At 46.9% G+C, this 24229-nt stretch overlaps 1 protein-coding gene across 2 annotated transcripts; it reads right to left on the reverse strand.

Moving 5' to 3' along the window:
• Positions 1-3149: 3149 nt before the first annotated feature.
• LOC143315779 (TSC22 domain family protein 1) lies at positions 3150-23790 on the reverse strand. 2 transcript variants are annotated; one of them, XM_076723177.1, is made up of 3 exons: positions 21011-23790; positions 6900-6951; positions 3150-5113 (listed from the first exon to the last, which is right to left on the reverse strand). In XM_076723177.1, the coding sequence occupies exons 1-3, from the start codon at positions 23056-23058 to the stop codon at positions 4844-4846; spliced, it is 2370 nt and encodes a 789-aa protein (XP_076579292.1). In that variant the 5' UTR covers positions 23059-23790; the 3' UTR covers positions 3150-4843. The 2 variants fall into 2 exon arrangements, with proteins under 2 accessions (XP_076579292.1, XP_076579293.1); XM_076723178.1 differs by lacking the exon at positions 21011-23790 and adding an exon at positions 7315-7657.
• Between the last annotated feature and the right edge of the window lie 439 nt (positions 23791-24229).

The raw sequence follows: 24229 nt of genomic DNA on the forward strand, positions 1-24229 counted from the left end.
CAGTAATCCTAACAATGTAGACCAGAACGCTGCACTTTGAGCTTTGACTTTCAGAAGCGGAAAATGTCTTTTCCTGCTTTCTCTGTGCGATTTCCTGGTTCCCCCGACTCACTTTTTGAAACTGGACCATAAAAGCCAGTAGACACGTCACTTTGCCTCCACGTGTGAGGTGAGATCATGTGTGAGCTCTGTAATCTAAATAAACCGATGAGGGCACAGCAGGCATGTGATAGGCAGACTGGTCTTCAGCTCTGTCTGGTTGGAGGCCTTCCTCGTCTCTCCTGCTCTATTTCAGTGCAGCCATGTGTTCACGCCTCCCCTCAGCTGCCCAAACATGCAGCCATGACCCAACCGCTTCATCCAATTAACTGTGGCCAGTGCAGTCGAGCTGGCAATTGTGCGGGGTACACAAACAGACACCTATTGGTCACCAAATGACTCATCCTTCATCTGGACTTTGTGTGTGTGTGTGAGGCCACGATCCCTGGTTGAGTCAAAGAGGAAGACGTGATCGGACACAGCACAGCCTCGTATCTAGCTTTAGTTCAATCATTCAGTCAATCAATCAATCATTTTGGCTTCAGAGAACAAGATGACAGTTCAGTCCAATCATCAGGCTGATGTAACATTAACGTACAAAATCATGTGATATTTGGATGGAAACCCAATTGTTCATTTCCTGATTTGGCAAATACTGCTGAAGCTGGGATCTTTTGTCTAAGTAAACTGATTTCTTGTATATTTGCTGTACAGTCGAGCGATACCACCGGCTGTCTGGTCAGATGTTTAAAGCTGGATTTTGCCCCTTAACTCTGCTCTAAAATCTGCTTTAGCCTTGGTATATTTGGGATTTCGCAGCGATGAGAGTGCTGTTCACAGGTTTTCTTTCTGTGTGTACAAACATGTAGCGTATCTCCGTTGACCCGACACCGGACAGGCTAATCCCTGCAGAGCATCTCGGGGGGGGGGGGGGGGGGGGGCCACAGGAGGTGGGGGCCTCTCTGACAGTCTGGAGGCTCAGGGTTTAACCAGCAGGGCACCTGCTTTCTTCAGAGGGAGGTCCAGTGAAGGGGGTGTAAAGAGGATTTGTTTTGGGTCGATTTTGGGGCAGAATGGTCTTTGCATGTCTGGAAACAGCAGGCCAGAAAAACAGGTTGTGTGCATGTCATGTTAGGTGCATGCATGTCAATAAACTGTCAGAGAAAACAGCATGAAAAGGGGCTGTTTACCATAATAAAATACGTGCTGGTTGGTCACAGTCAAAAACAGCATAAATATGCCAACAGGCCCACCAGGACTTTAGTGACGGATGCCAGCACATAATGTAAATAATTGGCCTCTATATCTGCGCATCCAAACATCAGCGGCAGCACAAACAGATGAGGTTAATCCGCGTGTGACCCCCCGGCCTCAGAGTACATCCTGTACCCGCGGCAGCCTGCTTGAAGAAAACACCTTTTGTCAATGAAACGGGATTTGCGAAAGTGCCATCTGGACACGAGAGCAGGAGCTCTGTCTACACCGAGCGAGCCAGCCGCTCCGAGGTCAGGATCTGGATCCAGACTGACCTGAGGATGATGGGGGGGGGGGCAGAGCTGGGCAGGTCAAGGTCCTTTAAATAGACATACATTAGATCAAAGACTGCAGTTAATTAGATTTAGTCCCAGGGCACCTCAAACTGCAGCGCTTTATCCTTCTCAGGTCACTTTTTTAATTTTTTTGATTTGATAAGAATCATTTGACAAAAATAAAAGAATATCATATTGAATGGTTTGTTTTAATTAAAGAAATGTGAAAAAAGACCTAGTTTTTATTGCCTCGCTTAAGAGGAAATTGAGCTGTGCATTCTGCAGGCAAACAGGAGGAAAAGAGTCTCCTAAATGTTACTAAAAATACACAGAGCCACTCAGCTGCTGGACCTCAGGGTCAAAATTTGGCCTGGAAAATAAAAGTCTGCCACTGTCTTGGTGTTAAATTGCATGTGCCTCATTGCCGACTGAACCACTTTTGTTTTTTGAAGTGCTTTGGTTGAACTCATTGGTTTTAATATCTGAATAAACTGGCATGTTATTATATTATATAATATTATGTTATGGCAAGGGTTATGCAAGACAGCTAAATTCAGCTTGTCCTGTTTCAGCCTTGCTGGTATGAATAAAATGTATGGCTTTGCATAAATAGAGTGTAAGGCTGCAGGTTTTCTCCATGTTGGGATTATAAAAATGATTTCTAGTAATCCTATCATACTTTTACATTAATACTAAGGAGACATCAAAGCAGAACCACAAATCTAATGGGGATTATAATGCAGACACTCTGTGTGTATGTTTGTGTGTGTGTGTCCAACAAGTATGTTTGCATGCTAATGCAAATTTTTACTTTTTCTTTCCTCACATCCATGCATCATGTGTATTTTCTTGTTTTCCCTCATAAAGTGCTTTTTTGAGCTGTGGTTTTGAGAGCTCTATTAAAAATGCTTCGCTATCCGCACAGGATTTTCTTTACACCTGCAACTGTAATTTACACAAACAATACACACACACACACACACACACACACACACACACACACAGCTCATTAGAAGACTCTCTGTGTAAATACAATTAATGCACTTAAGTCGGTTTAAACCCCAAACACGTCGTACCTGACGTTTTAAGACGCGGAACGCACATATTTGCAAGACAAACACGTTCTCAGCTCCCGCAATCATCACATGGCGCCGTCCGACATTAGCGCGCACCCGCCTGCGCGCCCACGCTGGCAGCGCGCTTGTCCACGTGACGCAGCGGTGGGCGGGGCGACCACAGCGTGGCTTCAAGGGGGCTCGGCCGTGTGGAACCAATGACACGTCCACATATAGATAAATATTTACGTGACCGCCCGCCTCTGCGCATGCGTAATGAGGTCTCGTGCGGAAGCAGGTGATCCTGCTGTTAAACTGGGAAGAGCAGCAGGTTACTGGTTAGAACAGGTGGGGTGAAGAGCAGCTGTATTTATAGTTAAACTGTAGAACTGATTGATTTCCTTGTTGTCAACCTACATTTTTGCATGGATTTAAATGCAGAGTTTTAAGTGTGTTAGCGGGAGAGTCACTCAAACCTCAGCAGGGTTTCAAAAGAAAACCGAACAGTCCGCTTTTTTGTTTTCACTTTTATTTGAGGTGCAACTGTCTAGTGCAATTGTAACGTCACATTTGTGATGGGCTGAGGAACATGCACAAAACATCGACATACTTGTGCTCGGCATTTTCCTTTTTTTCTCTTTTGTGCCAAGTTTCTCATTACTGTGTTCAGCGCTCCAGTTGCACTACGAGCAACTCACACACTCAGCTGTACAAAAAGACAAAGAAATGAAAAGACAAAAAAAAAAAAAAAAAAACACCATTGCCATCCATTTAAAAAAATCACACACGTCTCCAAATGGTAAAACAGTCCAGATAATTTGAGCGAGTGAGTGAAGCGACGGCAGAGGAGAGTTTACATACAGTACAAGGCCGTGTGTCACTGCAGGAGAGACAGCATCTTAGTGTGGAGGTAAATAATCCTCTTCTGTTCCCACCCTGAGTAATGACATCACAGGTAGTTCAAAACCTGGTAAAACCATAGATATATATATGGATATGTATATATATATAAATATATATACACAAGTATTGAATAAAACAACTAAAAAAGCTTTTATATATGTATCTATGGTTAGAAACCAGGCACTTGGCAGAGTTTAATTGGAAATTTATAATCTGTACAAAGTTCACTACCTAGAAACAGTCATGTCCTACTTATTTGCCTCTCCATTAATTATTTTTACAGATCACTAGGACTTTAATTACATCAACAAGAGCAAAAACATAAACAGACAAAAACAAATCCTAAACCCTCCCTTTAAAAAAAGCCTTGATTCCCTGCATAAATGTTTAATGCTCCATCCAAGACGGGGGAGAGTGCGTTCAGGGTGGGGACGGCGGCGTGGACCTCGGGAAGAACACAGTTCTCAAAGTGAACAATGAGGCGCAGCTAATATATATTTCATAATTCTTTCTAAGTCACCCCCCCTCAACCCAGAAAAGCAAGGCTCTCGTCGTCCACAGAAAGTGTGAGGATGAGAGAAAGTGAGCTGGACTCTTTTGACTCCCATTCCAGATGGGTCGTACGAGTGTGTACAGTTCGTCCATTGTCAGCATCGTGTGGAAAAAGTGCACGGACCACAGCACTAAAAAAAAAAACAAACGTAAAACAAGACGCTGAGTAAAAAATCTGTGATGCAGGTGGACAGTGCCGGGTCGAGGCGGGGGGCGGGGCGACACACTGGCACGCGTTCCACGGGTCACACTGCGAGGGACTCGACGGCACTGACAAGAGCATGCGGCGCGCTCCCCTGATTGGCCGGGCCCAGCGTTAGCTCCTCCCCCCGGGTGGCCCTGAACAATAGCGGCGGAGGCGGCTGTGAGGATCGACAGTCACTTCCTGTCAGCCATGTCCATCCCCTCATCATCACCATGATGATCACGACAATGACGATTGTCTGAAGCAGGTAATAAAAGTTGGAGACCAAGCTGGGACACACACACACACACACACACACACACTCTCTCACACTCACACTCACACACACACACACACACACAGGTGCAACTCCACAGTCTTTCTGTTAAATTAATGTGCAACAAAACAAAAGTTGTTTTTCGTCCTCCGGTTAAGTTGAAGTGTGCGCTCTTTGAGACGGTGGCATAGAGTCAGTTCACAGTATGGCAAGACTCCTTCCTCCTCTTCTTCCTCCTCCTCCTCCTCCTACTCCCATCCCCCCATCTCTCATTCTCGGGGTCCTCCGGTGTGCAGCTTCTGGGTTACGCAGATGTGCCGGAGTTCTGTGTGGAGGGGAGGACTTGCGTTGTCCCGGCCGGGACCGGGACCGGAGGCTGGGCGGTGGCGGTCGGGGAGCCGCCGGTCTGGACCTGCGCCTGGAACTGAGCCATCTGCTCGGGGCTGGCCAGGTTCTTGAGCAGGTTGTTCTCCTGCTCCAGCTGAGTGTTGCGCTCGATCAGCTCTTTGATCTGCTCCTTCAGCACCTCCACCTCCTCGCGCACGGCGTACATCAGGTGGCTCTTCACCAGGTCCTGGGGACGGAGGGGGAGAAAGAGCAAGAGACGGTTAGCTGACAGTTCAGGTTCCTTCTGCCATGACATCACGCTCAAACCACACTCACTGTGATCCAGACTCCTTATGATGCCACAAAATGACCAATACTTCCACATGCTTGTTATTTTTAAAGTTGAATCATGTTGGAACTGAAACTATTCAGGAATAAAACAATTAGTTTGTCAATTACTCTGCAATTATTTTGATAATCAATTGATTTGTTAGTCATTTTTTAAACATTTGCTGGTTGCAGCTTTTCAGATGTGAAGATGTATTACCTTTCTCGAATTCAGATCATTCTACATGAAGTATTTTTGTTTCTTGCACAGTTGCTCAAACAAAGCAAGCGGTTTGAGACTCTGAGGAATGGGGACGGGCCACATTTCTCTGCCATTCTGAAGACTAAAATAAATTCTTATAAATTAATCAAGAGCAGCTTCAGTCAGTTCGTCGACCAATATTCCAACCGACAGAGAACAAGTGGCCATGGCTGACAGCTCACTCCTGATAACCAATTCATCGTTTTTCAACATACTGTGGCTCCAATTCCTCAAATATGAAGATTAGCTGCTCTGTGGTTTTTCATATCACCAGATTGTGGACTGAAAAATTGAAATGTTTCACTTTTTTTTTTTCTTGCTGACATTTTAGGATCCAAATGAGTATTGGTTTGCAGATCAGCAGATTAAATACCTGATAAAAATAATTGCAGCCCTGATCACACACTCCATCCTTTTTGATTCACATGACCTCCATGACTTCCCAAACCTCCCTTGTCTAACTTCCTTTAATTTTTCTCAAATGTATTTGGGCCCATCCATGTTTATATTTACTCTTGAAATAACCCGACTTCCTATTTGCATGAAAACCAGCAACACTCGACTCAAAGAGACACTGACAAACATGCGAGTGACTCAGGGGGAAAAGGTGACACGGCAGAGCAAAGGCTAATTATGGGTCGTAAATCACTGGCACAGCACACGGCAGCTGTCTGGGAGGAAACCAGCTCATGGATTCCTCCGAAATACTATTTTTTAAGAGAAGCAGCTTCATGGTGCATTCCCGTGCTGATGCCTGAGCAGTGTGCTGTGGCAGCCGACTGAAAGGGGATTTGCGCCTAATAATCTGAGCATCCCCTCTTCTGTGGACCCTCCTCCTCCTCCTCCTCCTGCCTGGCCTGGTGCACAGAGAGGGAACAAAATGTTCCTGCACCGGGGTGGGAGGAGCCTATCACGGGCCGAGTTATTTATACCGAGCTGTGGGGAGGCTGCTGCTTGCCTAGCAACACGGGACAGAGAGGGGGGAGAGGGCGAGGGACTATGTATATGCATGAGATGAGGAATAGAGAGAGAGAGAGAGAGAGAGAGATAGCGTGTGAACCTTAGCCTGGCCCACATCGAGTTGCCAACAACCCGGAGGTCATCTGTCCAAATCGTGACAGAGCAGGAAGCTCCTGCCGCCGCAAATTCAGACAGCAGCAGGCGCAAATATGCGGGAACAGATGACGTCCAGAGCGCAGAAAAGCGCCATCATGCTTTTTCCTCATTCATTTCTGGACAGCACCTTTGTGTTGCCCCTCACTCACCTGACGTCCCCCCCTTCCGAATGCACACATTATCTTGCATGTCGCTCGGGAGGACACCGCGGTGTTTGCGTTACATAACAGTGGAGGCAGCGCATTCACGTCAGGCATGAGACGGGCCTATTTACCAACACTGTGCGGGTGATATGACTGCGTTATAGAGCATTAAAACACACGCTTACCATTGCTTGTTCGATCTTATTGTCAATGGCCACAACGCTTGCACCAGAGGAGCTGAAAGACAAAGAAAAAAGAGGATTAGTTGGTTGATTGTCACAGCCTACATGATGCAACGATAGCTGAGCACTGCAGGATGGTTTGGGTGTTTTTCGTGGCAGAAACGTGACTGGCATTTGAGGCTTCAAGCAGCCAAAGCAAACACAAAGAAGCCTGATGTGGAAAATGCTGGAGCTGTCATAAAAGATGACAACCTAGAAGCCACAGTAATGAGTGTCTGCAACAAAGCAAATGGAGGTCGAGGTAGGAGGCTCTGACTTTGATGGCGGAGAATCAATGAGGCTCGTAGCCTCGTTTTAATCTGCCGCACATCGCGTGTCAGAAGCGGGCGATGCTGAGCAGAAAGCCTGCAGACATTACCTATTGTCAACCCGGACCGATGCGCTCTCCTTCCCGAGCACAGAGGACAGAAACGAAATCGAGAAATTCCTCAGTTGACAAACGCCAAGATCCATCGCCACTGTGTAACATTGGGAATTCATGCTATCCCGTCCATTAAACCCCCCAAAGGCGATTCCCCGGCTGTACAAACTGGAAATCCAGCGGTATGAAAGTAGAAAAATATCGCATTATCGAGGGCAGGACGGTGGGTCTGCTCTCCGGGCGACCGCAGCGCTCGCAGCCGGGACAGAGCACACAAAGACTGAAGCGGCGGGCTGCAGCTCCGCAGACCGCGGCTCGCTCTTTGGATAATACATGCAGGAGAACGGCGCCAGCAGCCGCGTGATTGGCTGAGGAGGCAGCTCATTAGCATAATATACGCAAGAGGAGGGCGCCGCGGCGTGCCTGATTGGAGGAGAGCTCGCTCATGTTATAATTCATTCAGCGGCGCTCTACCTGCTGCGCCGTCCTCTATAAAAACCCGCATCCGACCAAAACTACACATCACGGCGCGAAAGAGCTTCCAGACAAGTTTACCGGCGGACATTTTGCTTTTAACCTGTCCGGTCATGTCGGGTTTCATGCTCAAACGTGGGGCTGCAGGTTATGAACAACTTTAGTTGGCTGTTATGTGAAACAATGTCTCCACCTATCGGTTATCAATCGTGTGGTAAAGAGGTCACACACACACACACACACACACACACACACACACACACACACACACACACACACACAAAGGCTTCATGTCATCTGAGAGTCAACATAATCAATTGATCACAAGCTGACCCTGCGCTAGAAGCTGACCTGATCACTGTCCAGATGTCACTTCAGAGTAAATAAACACTGAAAGTGTGGGGAAAAGCAGGAAGGGGTCAGATGACAGAAAAACAGCAGAAGATGAGCTGACTGAAGTGAGGACCACCCCCCTGTTCTGCATGAGGCTTGATATTAATCATCTGGGAACTGCCTCTAAAGTAAGAAACAATGAGTCAGTCGACAGGAAATGAATACCCAAAATATCAACCAATAAATGCAAACACTTGCTGTTTTCAGCCTGTTCATATCATTATGAATGAACTATTTCTTTTACTTTCTTGTCCCAGTATCGGCCAATGAGCAATCAATTGATCAAGAATTCCTCAGCTACTTGAGCTTTCTGTACAAATCAGCTTTAAATTGTCCAGAAAGTGTAAATATTATGCATGGAGCTGAAACAAGGTGTCAGTTAATCCACTGGTCCACTGACTGGCTGAATTTAAAAGGCAGATCAATATTTCACTCATATTACTTGGCAACTAAGATACGCTAATGGGATTTGATTGTATGACAGCATGAACTGATGTCATCAAGATCCAATAAACAGCACACAAGAAAGAGGAAGTACGTTTGGTGTAAACGACTGCGCTCGAGATAAAAAGGATTCCACTGCGTCCTGGAAAACAAGGGCGCCGTTGTCTTTGCACATACTGACACATTTTTATTTAATCAGCATGAGCTAACTGACCCCAAACTGCTGCTCATTCACACTTTCCCCTGAGTTTGATTGGACAAGGATGTGCGCACACACACACACACACACACACACACACACACACACACACACACACACACACACACAGAGCATCTACAATGAAGCTTTCAGAGAGCTCCTGTCAAACACCTGCTTATACATCTGAACTGTTTCTGGCTGGGGCGTTCACTGACTGGTACCAAGTTGGGAGATCAGAAACATGTCGGAGAAGACAAACACCCTCGAACTCCTTGTGTTCTTCTATCTGACTTCCCCCAGCTTTGTCGTTAACTTTGGCTTTGTGGTCATGGAGCTTTGACGAGATCGAGTGATTTTTAGAGAACTGGAAAATAACGTTTGTGGCGACTTCCCCTTTTGTTTCATCCAAAGAACATACGCACCGTGATGGAGACTGTACTTATGCAAAGTCTCCATCTCCATTTTGTCAACTCTAGGGAAATGTTTTTATCTGCGTTGCAGACATCATGTTGGACAGGCTGCACACACACGGGTTTGTTGGGGTCTATTAGTGGCCTGATAACTGAGCAAAGGAAAGCAAATATGGGCTAAGTGGATCAGCTAAGGAACTAAACATGATGCTTATCTCTGGCTGTTGAAACTGGAGGGGAAATTCAATTGAAAGCAGGCGAGGGACAAAGTCTCTCCGCTTGGTCTGGATCTGGCCGGGAGCATGTTGCAGTGAACATGAGCCACACACGCTTTCATACTCACACACAGTCCAGCGGAGCGACATGCATGTGCGGGAGCGAGAACACTGTGTGCTCAAACACATTTACAACCGTTCAGGGCGGCTGAGCGGGAGTTTGAATATCCTGAGGTGATGTGTGTTGATGCAGAGCGCCAAATTCCCACGCTGATAATGGTTAGATTTGAAAAACTGGATAAATGTTTGGATAACTGCAGGCCACACTTGTATTTTTCCACAACACTCGATCAACTGAGCACCACCACAACCACAAAAAAAAAAAAAAAAAACACAATCAGACAGATGCATCAACACAAACCCCCCATGGCGTCCGCCCTTGTTTAACCCCCAGGTTGCCTCCGCCGACCCCCTGACAACGTGACAACACCACAGCCATCGTTACCTCTTCAGATGCTTCTCCAGCTCCCAGAAGAGCAGCTTTAGAGCCATGGTGCTCCTGCCCTGCGCTCCTCCTGCCCCGGCCAGCCCCTTCTCTCTCATTGATGCTCTCAGGCTAAAACACACGCTCCGATCAAAGCAGAGGGCCCCCCCACACCCGCCCCGACCAAAAACACCCCCAAAACAAACACAACCACCGCACCCTCCTCCGTCCTCCTGACCTTTGGCCCCTGACTCCCTGCTCCCCTCAGCAGTGGGAGCTTCACATAGGGAGCCTGACCAACAATGGAGACCAGGATGGAGCTGTGTAGGACAGGGCTGGGAGTGGTAGTGGGAGTGTGTGTGCGTACGACGGGAGCACGCGTTAGTGTGTTCAGTCCTCCTGATTGCCCCCTTGCTAAGCCTGAATCACAGAAAGACTCTCAGACGATTGGGTGCAAGGTGAGGGGAGACAGGAGGGTGGGCTGTGATGTCACTGCATAAGGAGTCATGTCACCTCCTCCTTCTGTTGTTATATAAACTGTCAGTGGAGATTAGGGTGATCTGTCCAATAGGATGAGCTACTTTTGACCACACACCCCGTTAGCACGCTCACTGCCATCAGCCTGAAACCTCTTGCTCCTTCTTTCCTGCAACATCCACCCTATGATGGTGATGGGCACGGGACTGGTACCCCACTCTAAACCTCCTGGTATCAGTTCTACTGAAGAATGGATGCATTTGCCCTTAAATTCCCTGAACATGATAAACATCTACCTCCTGCATCCCTCACACTTCCTCAGACTGTGCCCAAGCTTCAGTTGACTCAAGGAGAATGTGTACATTGTACCAGGCATGCCTTTAGTCGTCCTGTCGCTCCTCATCAGTGGATGCACACTGGACACGCACACTCTCACAGCATGGGTCTCTGCTGGAGCACGGCTCACGTGTACCTCCATGTTAGCGCTAAGAGGCTCGCACGCAGACGCGCACACAGTTCACATTACAGTCTGAACAAAGACGATCAAAACAGGATGGCGAGCTGGATGGGAGATTGGGCAGGCAGCAGAGCACAAAAAACTCAAAGCACCAACACTGTATCTCGCAGTAAAAAAACAAAATAAATGGCACTGACTGTTGAGGAGAGCAACTGTAGAGAACAAAGGGAGGCGGCAACCCTGGTCGAAGGGAGCGCGCAGTTGTTGGGACCACAAAATGGCGGCGAGGGGCGCCGCGAGCGAGTTTGTTGGTGGGATTTAGCTCAATGCATACAGTGAAATTATTAACCTCATTAGGTGAAGGTCACATCTTTTCTTCCCCTCACTGTATGTGTCACTAATCCAAGAAACAGTCGAGGGCCGGACACAAGACTAAGAACAGGTCGCAACGGATATTTTCTCCACTTGTACTTTCTGCTCAAAAGTACCATTATTGATTAGTGGCATTTATTTTATCTGCCATTTGACAATGCAACTCTTGATAGCATCCTGTCTAACTGTACACTGTGTACTTGCAGGTTTGGGTCAGTGCACGCATGCCCACGCAGAACAAAAGGCTCACAAGTGGTCTGAGGGAAGCGTTCACTCATGTGGAGACGGTTCACTTTGAGCCAATCGCTGATGGCGCAACACACCGGGCTCAGCCAATGGCAAGATCTTGATGTCATGACATCACAGATGGGCATGCTTTCATTCATTATCTATCCATGTCCATCTTAAGCTTGTGTGTGCGGCATGTGCAAAGGGCTGACCCATATATTACCTAACCACTACGTTAAAGCTTAATGTATGTTCATACTGTACTTAGGAGGCTTAGAAACGACGCCAACGATGCTAAAATAAAATCTCCTTTAATGGCCACGTTCCAGCAAGCTATTAGACAGAGAGGTTCGATAATGAGCTCTCGACCTTGCCAAACTGCGGATAAATCAATTAACAATTAACGAATCAATTAGAGCTCATTTTACCTCACAACACACCATCCACACTGTGACCCCTCCTAAAAACAGACACTGGCTACACGCAGATCTGAACAGAAAAGGGTGGCGGTGTTCATCCTCGCCACACCCTGCACTGCTTACATAAGGGCGGATGTGTAGCCACAGTGTGGCAGCAGACGATGTGGAGGAATAAAAAGAACAGAAGGTGTTTGCATTGCCCATATAGTTAACAATATAAAGTTTCAATGCAAAACAAGGAGTGAACTATATTTGAGAAAAGTGACGCCTGTATTTAAATCCAAGCCATGGTTTGAAGCTTGTGAAGGGGGTTGAAGAAACGCTAAATCCTGTACTGTCTGGACTGAACAGTCAAACCTCAGGCAATATCTTTTAATCTGAGATAGGAGTCATTAAAAAAAAAAAGAAAAGAAAAAACTGGGGCAGCTTAACTGAGGGGGTGACGTGAATGCAAACAAGAAGCCTGCTTCATATCTAAGAGTGTGTAAGATTACATCTTTGTTATACAGAAACATTTTCAAAACCACACAACCAACACGAGGTGAGAGGAAAAGAATGTCACAACAAGTAGAGGAGATATCTTTAAGCTCCAGTGATCAGGCGTTCTGGAAAAGCGTAAAATCAATAAGCGCTAACAGCAACCTAAATGCCTTCTTGTGTATTTGCTGTCCATACAGGAGGAGACATACCCCCTTTTAACCACAGCAACCCTGCTTTTATCCGCGTTCCCTCTCGCAAAAGCATCCAGCTGGGTGTAAGTAATGCTTCCGCCTCACTTTATGGTGCGGTTCAAGTGAAAGCAGAGCTGGGCTCAATCGGAGATCCACCGCTCAGGCTGCAGTGTGTGGTCCTGGAAGGGGTCCAGCTCTGCCACCACTGTAAGTTACATGAACGCAGCACAGGGCATGATAGCAGCGAGGAGCAATTCAAGGAAGTGACTGGAAACAACAGCACAACATGAAAAGTATCCTCCACGAAAACCATAACACAACTGGAAGCTATCAGCTCATTTCAAGACAAAATAGTGCGGCAAGTCTTTCCTGGATTATGTCAAACACTGAAACACTGGCTTCACTTTTTACATCCCTCAACAGCGTTTGCCGGCATCTAATCATTTCCATCTTTCTCTTTTTTCATCGCTTTGTGCGCTGCTCTGTGCTTCGCCCGCCTTCTTCCACATCACTTGTCCTGAAGCAGTTGGGAGAAATCAGCTTGCGTGCGTGCATGCCTCCCGTTTGTGTGTTCTTGTGGCAGCCTGTGTGTGTGTGTGTGTGTGTTGCAAACTGGCAGAATCCGGTTTCGGAGGCTTTGAGCGCTGGCATTTACATGTAGGAGAACAGAGGCCGACAGCAAGATCACACACACACACACACACACACACACACACACACACACACACACACACACACACACACACACACCACCAAACAAGACAGGAAAGGCATATATATGAAGATTTGTTGAAAAGTAATCAAAATTGGACCTGCAGCATGCAATCATTTCTCTGCTTTTGAGGTGTAATTCCTGAGTAGGAAATGCATACAAAGCTAGCAATCAAAAATAACCTCGTATTTGTTGGCAAGCTGCGGATAATTTCTCTTTATCTTCGCCCAGAAACAGACAAAACAAAGAGCGGGAACGCCCCAAAACTCAAACAGCTCTCATGGCATCACAGAGCTCCGGGGCAGCGGCTCTCTGGAGCAGAAGTGAATCGGTCTCTGCCATGCACGCAATGTCTTACATAACCAGCCTCTGTGCCATATGGGCCATGAGAGAGACAGCAGAGAGCCGGTGCAGGAAGGAGACCGAGCTCTGACATCTCGACTGGTTGTGACACTGGAGACGCGCCTTCTTCTTGTGATGGATGTGGTATTAACTTTCAACACCCCGACACAGTCCACATCTGCTGCGACGGGTGGACGCATTTTTAAAAGAGATGGAAATAGAGGGAGTTTTAGCCTTCTACATTTAGCGAGGAGGGTGCGATATATTAAGAAAGTCACAATGGTGATGTAAAGAGGAGATGCTATCATGCAGGCAGCAGTTTTCTTAACCGGTAATCATTTTCTGAATGAAATGTCTGTCAGAGCCAATCACTATTTCCCAAAAAAGTTAAGAAAAACAGCATGTTCTCACAATTTAGCAGCTGGATTTAGGGAATGTGCTTGAGAAGTGTCTAAACCAATCGATTGATTAGATGAGATGGTGTGCGTGGGCACAAAAACTTCCAAGCCACGAATCTCCTCTTGCTTCAATTTCGGTCTAAATAGCACACAAACAGGCAAAAGGTAGGTGAGCTGTAAAAGCTTTGTAAGCGCACACACAAGGTCAGAAAAATAATTTCATGCTCTGTGTCACAAATCTCACAGCCCAACCATGCTGCATTAACATAAATATTATACAACCAAACATTACACAATCTTACACACCGACAACGTTAAAAACGTCACAGGAAGTTGTTACCAAACCCCGGTCACATGGATGTGCGCAGTGTTTCTGTTTCATGGTTCGAGGACTCGCTGTGAATGGAAACTGAGTTGGGGGAGCTCGCTGTCAGCACATTAACAGTGAGGATCTTCTCAGCGGCGGCTGAGAAACTTTGCTCGAAGCTCTCTGCGGTGTGCAGCCTTCGTGCGGTGATGTGAATGTGTTTCAGCAGATGGAAGGGTCAAAGGTCTGAGACAAGACAAACACAACTGGCTTCATGCAGAACGATTATTTCTTCTCTTTACCATGAAGGCTGTTCATTACCAGGAAGGGGTGCGTTGGTAACAGTCACGTTACTGTGGTCGAGTTTGAGGCGTCCTTTAGCAAGACACAACCCCTGCTTCCTTTACGGGTCGCTTTACCGTCTCAAAGTACAGCAGCGAGGTTCAAGCATTTCAGGATCAAACATCAAGAACAATTTACTACAATTTCTGCAACATGTGAATTTACAGTGAGAGCAAAAAGCTCAGGAGTAAATTCTCCTCGAGCAGTAAAGCTCAGCTGGATGCTTCAGTTTTAGGATGTGAAATATCCCATTTCTGTCCTGCTATGTGAAACTGTACTATGTTTTTATCTGTGAGAACAGCCCGGGGGTGAAGCTATCGAAAAGGAAAATGACAGACCGAAGGAAAAGAACAGCACAGGTGTCACAGCAGCGATTGCGGCACAGCCAGTCAAAACCAGAAACACTGCGTCTCCTCCTCTTTGTCATTAAAACGTCTCCTGTTGACGCCTCCTGCTTCACACATATGTACGCAGCATCCTGACGGGCGAGCTCGTAAACAGGCTTCAGCAGACGTGCACGGACACATATTACGTCTCTCTGGCCTGCGACTTTCTTCAAGAATCTGCAGTTGTGCATGAAGGCACAAGGCGGGCAAACGTGACACCCGTCTACTTGGCTCTGCACCCCCCCCCAAAAAACCCCCACCCATGCTGCCTAAAACTGAATCTGTCAGAGCCGGATGAAGTTCTTATCTGGCTGCATTAAGATCTTCACACGCATCAAGACGTGACAGCTAAGCCTGAAAACATTGCCCCTCTGATGTTATCTCAACAAGGACTCAAACATTACGGTGGCTGAACATGTGACACATGCACAAATAATAAAGTCAGACCATTAACATGAAATAGAATCAGTCCACTCCTAAAAATAAGAACGCCTACTGTGTGACGAACCCTGCCCATGGATTTATTATACTAATAACTGTGCCACTGGGACCTTCTGCAGCCAGAAACCACACTTGGTGCACATTACACACTCATTTCTGACAGCAAGTACACGGGGTCAGAGTGTTTTACAGAGAAAAGATCTAAAACCACTCATTCGTTGCGTGCAGGAAGGACATTTCCACTTAGCCGCTAGGCACATTTTAGCTCAGCTTCTCAAAGCACGCCAAGGTTACATAAACAACTGTTGACCAGGCTGGGAGGATTTATGAGCCCACACTGCCACCTTGTGGGGAAACGGCGGCACGACAACGTGAGAGAGGTGACGGACGGCCAAGCCGACGTCTCTGCTGAAGCGTGATTTCATGTCACATTTCATTAACAGAAAAATGACTGAACTACCTTCAGGTGTGATTTATTGGGCTTGACGTGCAGGAGATGCCGCCCAGGAAACCAGAAGTACCACTAAACTGACACAAAGCCGCAGTCGGACCAGGAGATCCAGCGAACACGAGGACCAAGGCAGCCAAACAGAAACCTGCTGTTTGTGCTTCAGTAACTGCAAATGGTGTGCACAAGCAGGCGAAACATGAACACTATCATACACTGCATGCGTGGCGTGCTGGATGGAAGCAATGTGCAAAGACAGAACATTCGAGATACACATAAGGATCTGCCTCTTGCCTATTACAGCTGCCTGTGGTTTACAGTGATGAGTCTGTGCTGCTGTCAGATTAAAAAAAAACAAAAAACATTACAACACAAAATGTGCATGCAGAGAAGTCTTTAGGCTTGAACTTAACTTTAAATACTTTAGAAAAGCTACTTAAAATGAAATAATGGGAAAACTAGACAGGTTTCAGGTATCAGTGCATGAAAAGGTGCAATAGTATATATTTAATGGCAGGCTGTAGGTGTAATGTGTTATGAGGGGCCAATTTGTGGTCTTAAAAATACTTTTCTGTCCGGATTTTTCGCCTCAGGCTTCCTCTTAATCTGGCTTTCATTTCATTTTGTTCCCATTTCACATCGGGATCGCCACCATAATATTCAATCAAGTTATGTAGGTTTGGTCAAAGCAACATGAGTTTGTTGAGACTGAAGCAGGAAGCATGGAAGAAGGCATGAAGATGGCTTCTGGATTTGTATCTGATACAGAAGAAATTATTAATAATTATTAATATTGAAATTAAGACCACATAATTTCATGCTGTGAAATTACTTTTGAGACTTTTTACATTTTAATATGATGTGTCTTTGTTCTTCTCGTTATGTTAAGGCTGTGCAAACAATGCATGGGGATACCTATCGTTCTTATTTTGGGGTGTGTTCACCAAAGCATTGGTTCACAAACATGCACGTTGTTCGGTACGACTCACTGTTTAGGTTTGTAAATGTGACTCAATGCACTGCTCGAACTCCATTTATGCAAAAAATATTTTAAATTACTGCCAAGTAATCCCCAGCTCCCCATCAACTCGATTTTTACGATAGCTTCAAGCATTTGTCCATGTTAGGTCTTAGCCATCCGGGACTCTGTCTACCCCATAAAAGCTCAGTTTTGGATGACGTGTCAATCAAAAACAGGTGTGTCAATATTAAGAAAACATAAATCACGAGTGAAAGCCTGTATAACTGCAGCGCTCGACGGGCAGCTTATTGTCACTGAAACATGTGATAGATTAACAGACTGAAGCACCTCATAAAAACAGAGCAGCGCTCAGTCACACACCAACATTAAACACACAGCCAGAGAGGGTTTGAAAGGAGCCGTTTCTTTGAATGAGGCCTAATATGTGAGCCCACATCAGACCTGCTCCTGATCATCGACGGGTGATAGAGACTGATGCTTGGAAGTCACAAAACGGCTTTTACAAGCCGATAAGCTTTATCTAAGAACTGATGGTACATTTGAACCAGCTCACAATCAGAAGCTAAGCCTGCATCCCCATAAAATCACACAGCTTATTGTCACTTTATCGATATATCAGTCTGTATTAGAACAAGGCTCTTTTAACAACCTCCTGTGCTTCGCCCGGCACAACAAAGGGACTCTCTTGCATCCACCTTTGGCCCACCTGTCGACTGTTACGGGGGCAGTCTTTGATTGATTAATGATTATTGAATTCATGCTTGAAAATCATGACTGCTCACTTATGTTTTAACTGCACTTCGACTAAAATAGGAGAAAAATACTGAAAGACACCAAATGTAAAAAGAAGGCTGCTGGTACAAAGCAGCTGACACATAGCGTGCACAAGTTTTATATGCAAATAATACCAACGGACTGCACCTCCAACTTTTATGGCTACGAAGGACAAGATCATACAAAGAAAAGGCCTGTGTATGAAATGCAGTTACGATGATATTTCATCCGACTTCTGGTTTAGGCTCATTACCAAAACATGCAATGCTGGAAGGAGGACACTGACTGTGCTGCACATAGGCTGTTCAGTCGCACCTATGTTGCTTAGTGATATCATTATGCTCCATTTATGCATTACATCAACATGCAGAGTAATGCTTTTTGCCTAAGTGGTGAAATTGCTCTACTGATACAGTATACAGCGATTTATAAGGCTACAAACAGTGGTAAGCAATGCTATAGTCATTCTGCAACCGGTATGCAATGTTGGTTTTCTCTGCAGGAAAGAGAGAAAGGTGTGTGGGTGAGACACGCACAACAGGTGTAAAGTATACTGGAAGTGCACGCCTTTTCTTTCTGCTGTGAACTCATGCTGGCAGCTCTCCAAATAACAAATTATACTAGCAACAACCTGCAGGCTGAAATTCCACCTGAAGAGGCACGAGGACCTGATGAAAGGCCTGATTAATATCACCATACTGCCGTCCAGCCCTCTCACTGAGATCAACCTCACTGACAGATATCCAAATAGACAGCACGCAGGGGAACAGAAACGAGCAGAATGCTGCAGAGCACACACACACACACACACCCTCACATCCCTGTTTTACCACAACGGCTGCCATGCACAGCCAATCCAGGTCAGGTGTGTTTTTACAGCTGAATCATAAGGTGGACTCTGACAGCAGGTCAACACTGCTGAAATTCAGCCTGAACACGGTCTTCCTCTCACAGCTGCATCCGGTCTGTTGTTCAGGGTCAACCCAAATTAAAGTTGATAAATCAACTATTGAGATAACTGGTTAACCATTTAAGTCAATTTGTCAGTGACAGGGTTCAAGCATTCAAAGACTTGCTGAGTCTGATGCATACGTTTATGAATCTGGTAGTTTAAATGTTTGAAAAAAAAAACAAAACAGTATTGCTTCTGTAGTGGCCTTCTTTACTTGTGTTGGCACTGTCACTACTGTCACAGGGTTGTTCTTGGTCACTGAGATCTTAACAAAGGGTACTGACTCACAACCTTTTCATACTCTCTTGCTCATGCTCTCTTTCAGTGGTAAATATGGGTGCAGGTGCCTGACAGAGGAAAAACCTGTCGACTTCATCGTGGCACAGGGCTGGATACCATTCGGTTGGAGGAAAGACTGCATGTATGAAGGGAACGGAGAGGGATATTTGAAGAGGGGAAAGAGGAGAATAGACTAGTGTCTATGGGAATAGGGCAGAAGAGAACAGTTTGGACAGCTGACATGATGCACAGAGAGAAAGAAAGAGAGGGTGACAAAGGGAGATAAAGAGAGAATAGGAGACAGTAAAAGGGAGCCAGAGCCAGATCACAGCATGACATGACCATGACTATAAACAAAGCAGACACACATGCACACACACACACCAAGACTGTCTTGCAGGAGAGTGGCCAATTCATGACAAGAAAACAGGCTTACAAATGGACTGAAACACAGAAGGCTTGCAGGGACTGTGCACACGCAGTCATGATGGGGTGCCATGAATTGCTGACAAAAGCCTCCACACACAGTCAACAGTCCAGCTCTGTCTGCAGCTGAACTTGACTAAGACTGTGTCAACACTGAAGCAGCAGTTCTAGCAGCCTCCATCACTGTTCCTTGAGTTCAGAAATGACCTCAACAGCTGAAAATACATGAACGGTGAGCTTCAGGTCACCAATGGCCTGCCGCGCTGATAATTGGGTTTGAAGTTTGTTTACCGGTTTGCTCAGCAACTGTTGTTTTAATCATGTAACTACTCAGGAGTCTTAGCACGCATTTGTACACCACTGGGGGAGAAGACTTTTTAGACCATTTGCATTTGTTGCCAACAGCTACATAAAAGCCACAACATTCAAGAATAGGTTTTGTATTTCAGCTACGGGTGCTTGGGTGAGGCTGACAGCCCTCTGTCGAACCTCCTCCATACCCTGCAGGCATTACTGTGGCACTCATAACATGAATCTCCTGCTAAACCAGAACACAGGACAGTGCAGTGGTAACACTAGACTGCTGCCACAACAGTGCTCTTTTTCCTCTGCAGCGAGAGTTATCAGATGCATGCAATGCAACTCCTGATCAGGCCCTCCACCGCCTCTCCTACACAGAATCTGCAAGACTAACACTTACACTGCATCTTCAGATGGAGCATGGCAGTTTTTTCCAGGGCACTGACTCTATTTCAACTGACCTTGTATTTTTAGAAACTACCTGCAGCTGAAATAACCACTTTTGAGCAGCAAAACTAAAAGGAACATGGGATTGAGTATTTGTACACGTAAATAAACCACTGCACAGTTCCTTCAGGGCAGCACAGATCAACAGATCCAGTGTCTAATAAAAGACTAAACCTAAGGGGAGATGGGGGAAAGAGAGACACAAATACTGAACAAGTAAGGAAGGACAGCACCAGGCAGTACAACAGGGAGACTGTAGCCTTAATGATAGAAAGAGTCATGGGCTAATGGAGGTGGATTTGTGAGGGTAGGGGGTCAACCAGGGCAGAGTGTCTGCTGAGTCACCAGCATCCACAGTGACTCAGCAACTCCACTGCTTCGATTCAAGCCACTGATGTTTTTACAATATTGTCCAGTGAGCTGTTTTTTCACCCGCTGCCTTCTGAAGGCTAGCAGAGTGACCTCGGGGGACAGCGGGTCAGATGAATGTGACATTGGGCTTGTAGGTCAACATCAAACTCCTCATCTGCAGTTACAGCAAAACCAGACAGAAAACCAGTGGCAGGATGCCATTCCAAGCCCACATGTGGAGATACAGTTACGGATCTAGCCAGACACCATAATCAGACTGTGTAAATCATACTTGCTTGTTTCCATGATGAGGAAAGGAAGGGAAAGATATTTCTTTGTACTTACTGCCTTTAAAATAAACATGTTTCAAAATTACTGCAAAAGGAAGTAGTTGTGATGAAATGTTACAGTTAAAAATAACTAAATTATCCACCTGTGCTGCAGCCTGAACTACAATTTATCAATAATAACTTCCACTTTTTGTTTGCTTAAAAACCTCCATCAGCAAAACAAAGTTAACTTTAGAATCGGCGGCTCTGACAGCACAGGCCGTCCATCCTCACCTGTCCTCCTCTCCTTCAGCATGCTGAGTCCTGAGGCCCGCAGCAGCAGCCATGAAGGCGCTGGCTTCAGCTGACATCCCCATGTGGGCCTCTGCAGCCCCCTCTCCACCTGCTGCCACCCCCCCAAGCCTGGGCAGTCCCAGCAGGCTTTGGTGCTGGAGCAAAAGCTTCTGGGCATCCTCTAACTGGGAGGTTTTGATGGAGCTTCCTCCTCCAGGAACCTGGGCGAAGGCTGCGCCCGGGGTGAGGAGGGGTTGGAGGACAGCAGTCAGAGGCATGTAGGGGGTCCCATGAGTGTGTGCTCCTGGGACCGTGGCTGTGGAAGAGGGCTGGATTTGTGGCTGTAGGTGAGGTTGGGGTTGAGTTGGGAGCGTCTGTGGCTGTCCTGCAAAAGTCACCTGGGCAGGTGGGGCTACTTGACCTTGGTGAGGCAGCTGCTGAGTTATGCTGACAGGTTGCTGACCAGTGACGCCTGGAACTGATGTTATTGAGATTCCTGTTGTAACATGCGGCAGCGGAGGTTGCACTTGGTTCTGGAAAGGTGCAGTGGGCTGGATAAAGTCTGGCTGCCGGACACTTCCTGGGGCCATAACCCCTGCAGGGAGCTGAGGTGCAGGGTAACCTCCTCCCTGGGGTTGAGCCTGGTGGGGGTCCACAGCGTAGGGCAATTGCTGGGGTATTATAGAGGGAGGCTGACTTAAGCCTACCTGTGGTGTTGCTGTAGGAAGAGTGAGAGGGGCCACTGGTTTCTGCAAGTGAGCCCCACCAACAACCTCCTGGGGTGAAACATAGGTCGCAGGGGTGGTTTGGGCCAGCCCTTGTGGTGGGCTCTGCATGGCTTGTGGACTTGTGAAGTCCTGGCTCGGCTGCTGATAGGGCTGCAGGGTGTGAGGCGGCTGTACAGCAGGTACGCTCTGACTAATTGCAGCACTACCTGCCTCAGTCTCTGCAACCACATCTGCACCTTTTGGTGCCTCGGCTGTAGCTGGCTGAGGAATCTCCTTTTCATAATACTCTGTACATGTCCATCTTCCTTTGCGGAACGGCTCAGAGTTAGTGTCTAATTTGACCACCCTAAAACGAGAGCCAGTAGCTGTCTGAGTTTGGGTGTGCTGGGTTTGAGTGTTGGGGGTGGCAGCAGACAGGCCTGTTCCTCCTCCAACAGAAGCTACTTGCCCACTCACATTAGTGTTGTCAAAACCTGCAGGCCCAGAAGGGGGAACCGTAGCAGCAGTGACAGCAGATACATTGGACATGTTCACATTGCCTTGTAGGTGTGGTTCAGTGGCTGTCCCACCAACAACAGGGGCTAACGGTTGGTTTGTCCCACCTGCAGGTTTAGTGTTATCCAACATCGGAGGCCTCTGGGACTGGCCAGGCCTGGCTTTGGAAGCAGGGCTGGAATTAGCCAAGGGAGCAATGGGAAGAGTTGGCAATGAGTGTTCACCTCCTCCCAAGCTGTCAGAGTGCTGATGGTGGGTCTGGCTGTGTTGCTGGGGATAATAATGATGATGCATGGTCCCATTCACCATAGAGGTGTGCTGCTGAGACCCCTGAGGGATGGAATGAGGGTGAAGGGGCTCGTTGGGTGACACAAGTCCAGGTGTGTCGACCCCATGGAGACTATTCAATGTCTCATCAGAAGAGCTTCTCTCTGGTACACCTGTATCCGTGGCTCTGGACACTGAAACATCCAGCATATCAGAGGAGGAGAGGTCTTCTGTGTGTGACTCATCCATGTCATCATAGCTCTCAGTGTCATCTGCTAAACTGTTGTTGCCACTCACGTTGATCTGAGCTGAGGTGACACTTGTTATCTGGAAGCCACTCTTCTTCTTCACCTGAGCGCCAGCCACTTGGGACTGGGGCTGGTGGTGGGGTCCGGGTGAAGAGGATCCAGCCTGGGACGGATTGTCGTCACCCGTGTTTACTCCACCGCCACCGGCTGCGGCGGATGCAGACGCACCGCTGCTGCCCCTCCTGTAGTGGTACGCCGTCTTCCTGCTCCCGGTCGCAGGCGGGTCTCCCGTGAAGTCCTGGTGGTGCATCGTTACTATCAACAAGTTATTAAAGGCCAATAAATGGCTGACGACTGTTTGCGCTACCTACTAGCTAACACAGATGCTAGCTAGCTGGGTCAGCTGCAGTACCGCGACACTAACGAGCCATAAGTGAGATGTCAGATGATTTATGTCCTTTAAAAATCAAGTACAACGTTCCGGCCTGTAGTTAGGCTGAAAGGCTAGCTTATAAGCGGTATCCGTCCAACCAACGCAAGTGTAAGTCCAACTTCAGACAGACAAAAACACTGTATTCAATGGAGCAAATAAAATAAACAAAGACTGCGAATTTCAGCTAGTCGTCGGTTAGCTTCGAGCTGCTGGGTCGCCACTAGCGATTATCCACTCTCTTCTACAACGCAGTGTACATTTTCACCAATTACGATTATTTTGCTGATAATAGCGTCACGATCAGGCGCACTGACAAAGTCTAGCCCTGAACAGTTCAGGTGCACTCAGGTGGTCTTCAAAGTGAATATAGAAGCTTCTTAGCTGGCCGGTGTGTGTCGCAGGAAACCAGTCGTCGCATCCATTCCTCTCCCGGACGTCGAGTATCCTTTTTCCCGAAACAAAAAATGATCCTGGCGAAGAATAAACTCCGTCTGTCGTCAACAGACAACGGTGTCTACATAACATCCGTATTTGTACTGATGAAAAGTGCTCGCTAAGTCCATCTCGATGTGTCTTACCGAGTCCGTGTTTGCTGTATCATTGCCAGAGAACAGCAGCGGCAGCTAATGAGCTTCTTCTTCTAATTTTAGGGCGGTTGTCGTCCAGGTCATTAGCGCGTTACCGCCACCTTCTGCTCTGGAGAGTGGATCAGCAACTGCGCATGCGCATCTATACCCACATTTGGTTCAACGTTCGGGCTCTACTGTTAAATTGGAACGTACAACTTCTTGGTATTTAGGTACGTCAGGTTGACAAGCCGCATTGGACTCTGGCTTTGCTATTTTTTTTTTTTTTGGGACCCCGCTGTTTGGGAAGTGCTGCTCAAAGCGAGCTATACACACTACACAATATCAGATAATGCAAGCTAATCATTGTTGATAACATGTCATGCAAAACAAGTCTGGGCACAAAGATAAAGTTGAACCTTCTGCTCATGTAGGACCAGCTTGTTCTGCTGATGGGTATAATTAAGCCTGAGGCGAGAAGC

The sequence above is a fragment of the Chaetodon auriga genome, chromosome 23 (genome assembly GCF_051107435.1).
Source record: "Chaetodon auriga isolate fChaAug3 chromosome 23, fChaAug3.hap1, whole genome shotgun sequence".
NCBI classification, from domain to species: domain Eukaryota; kingdom Metazoa; phylum Chordata; class Actinopteri; order Chaetodontiformes; family Chaetodontidae; genus Chaetodon; species Chaetodon auriga.

What these genes read in the sequence shown, in the direction of transcription:
- LOC143315779 (XM_076723177.1), bottom strand. Translation starts at nt 23,058, where the DNA reads ATGCACCACCAGGACTTCACGGGAGACCCGCCTGCGACCGGGAGCAGG. An exon ending in GCTGAAGGAGAGGAGGACAG is followed by an intron (nt 6,952 to 21,010) that starts GTGAGGATGGAC and finishes TTTGTCTTTCAG; the next exon opens with CTCCTCTGGTGCAAGCGTTG. An exon ending in ATAAGATCGAACAAGCAATG is followed by an intron (nt 5,114 to 6,899) that starts GTAAGCGTGTGT and finishes CTCCGTCCCCAG; the next exon opens with GACCTGGTGAAGAGCCACCT.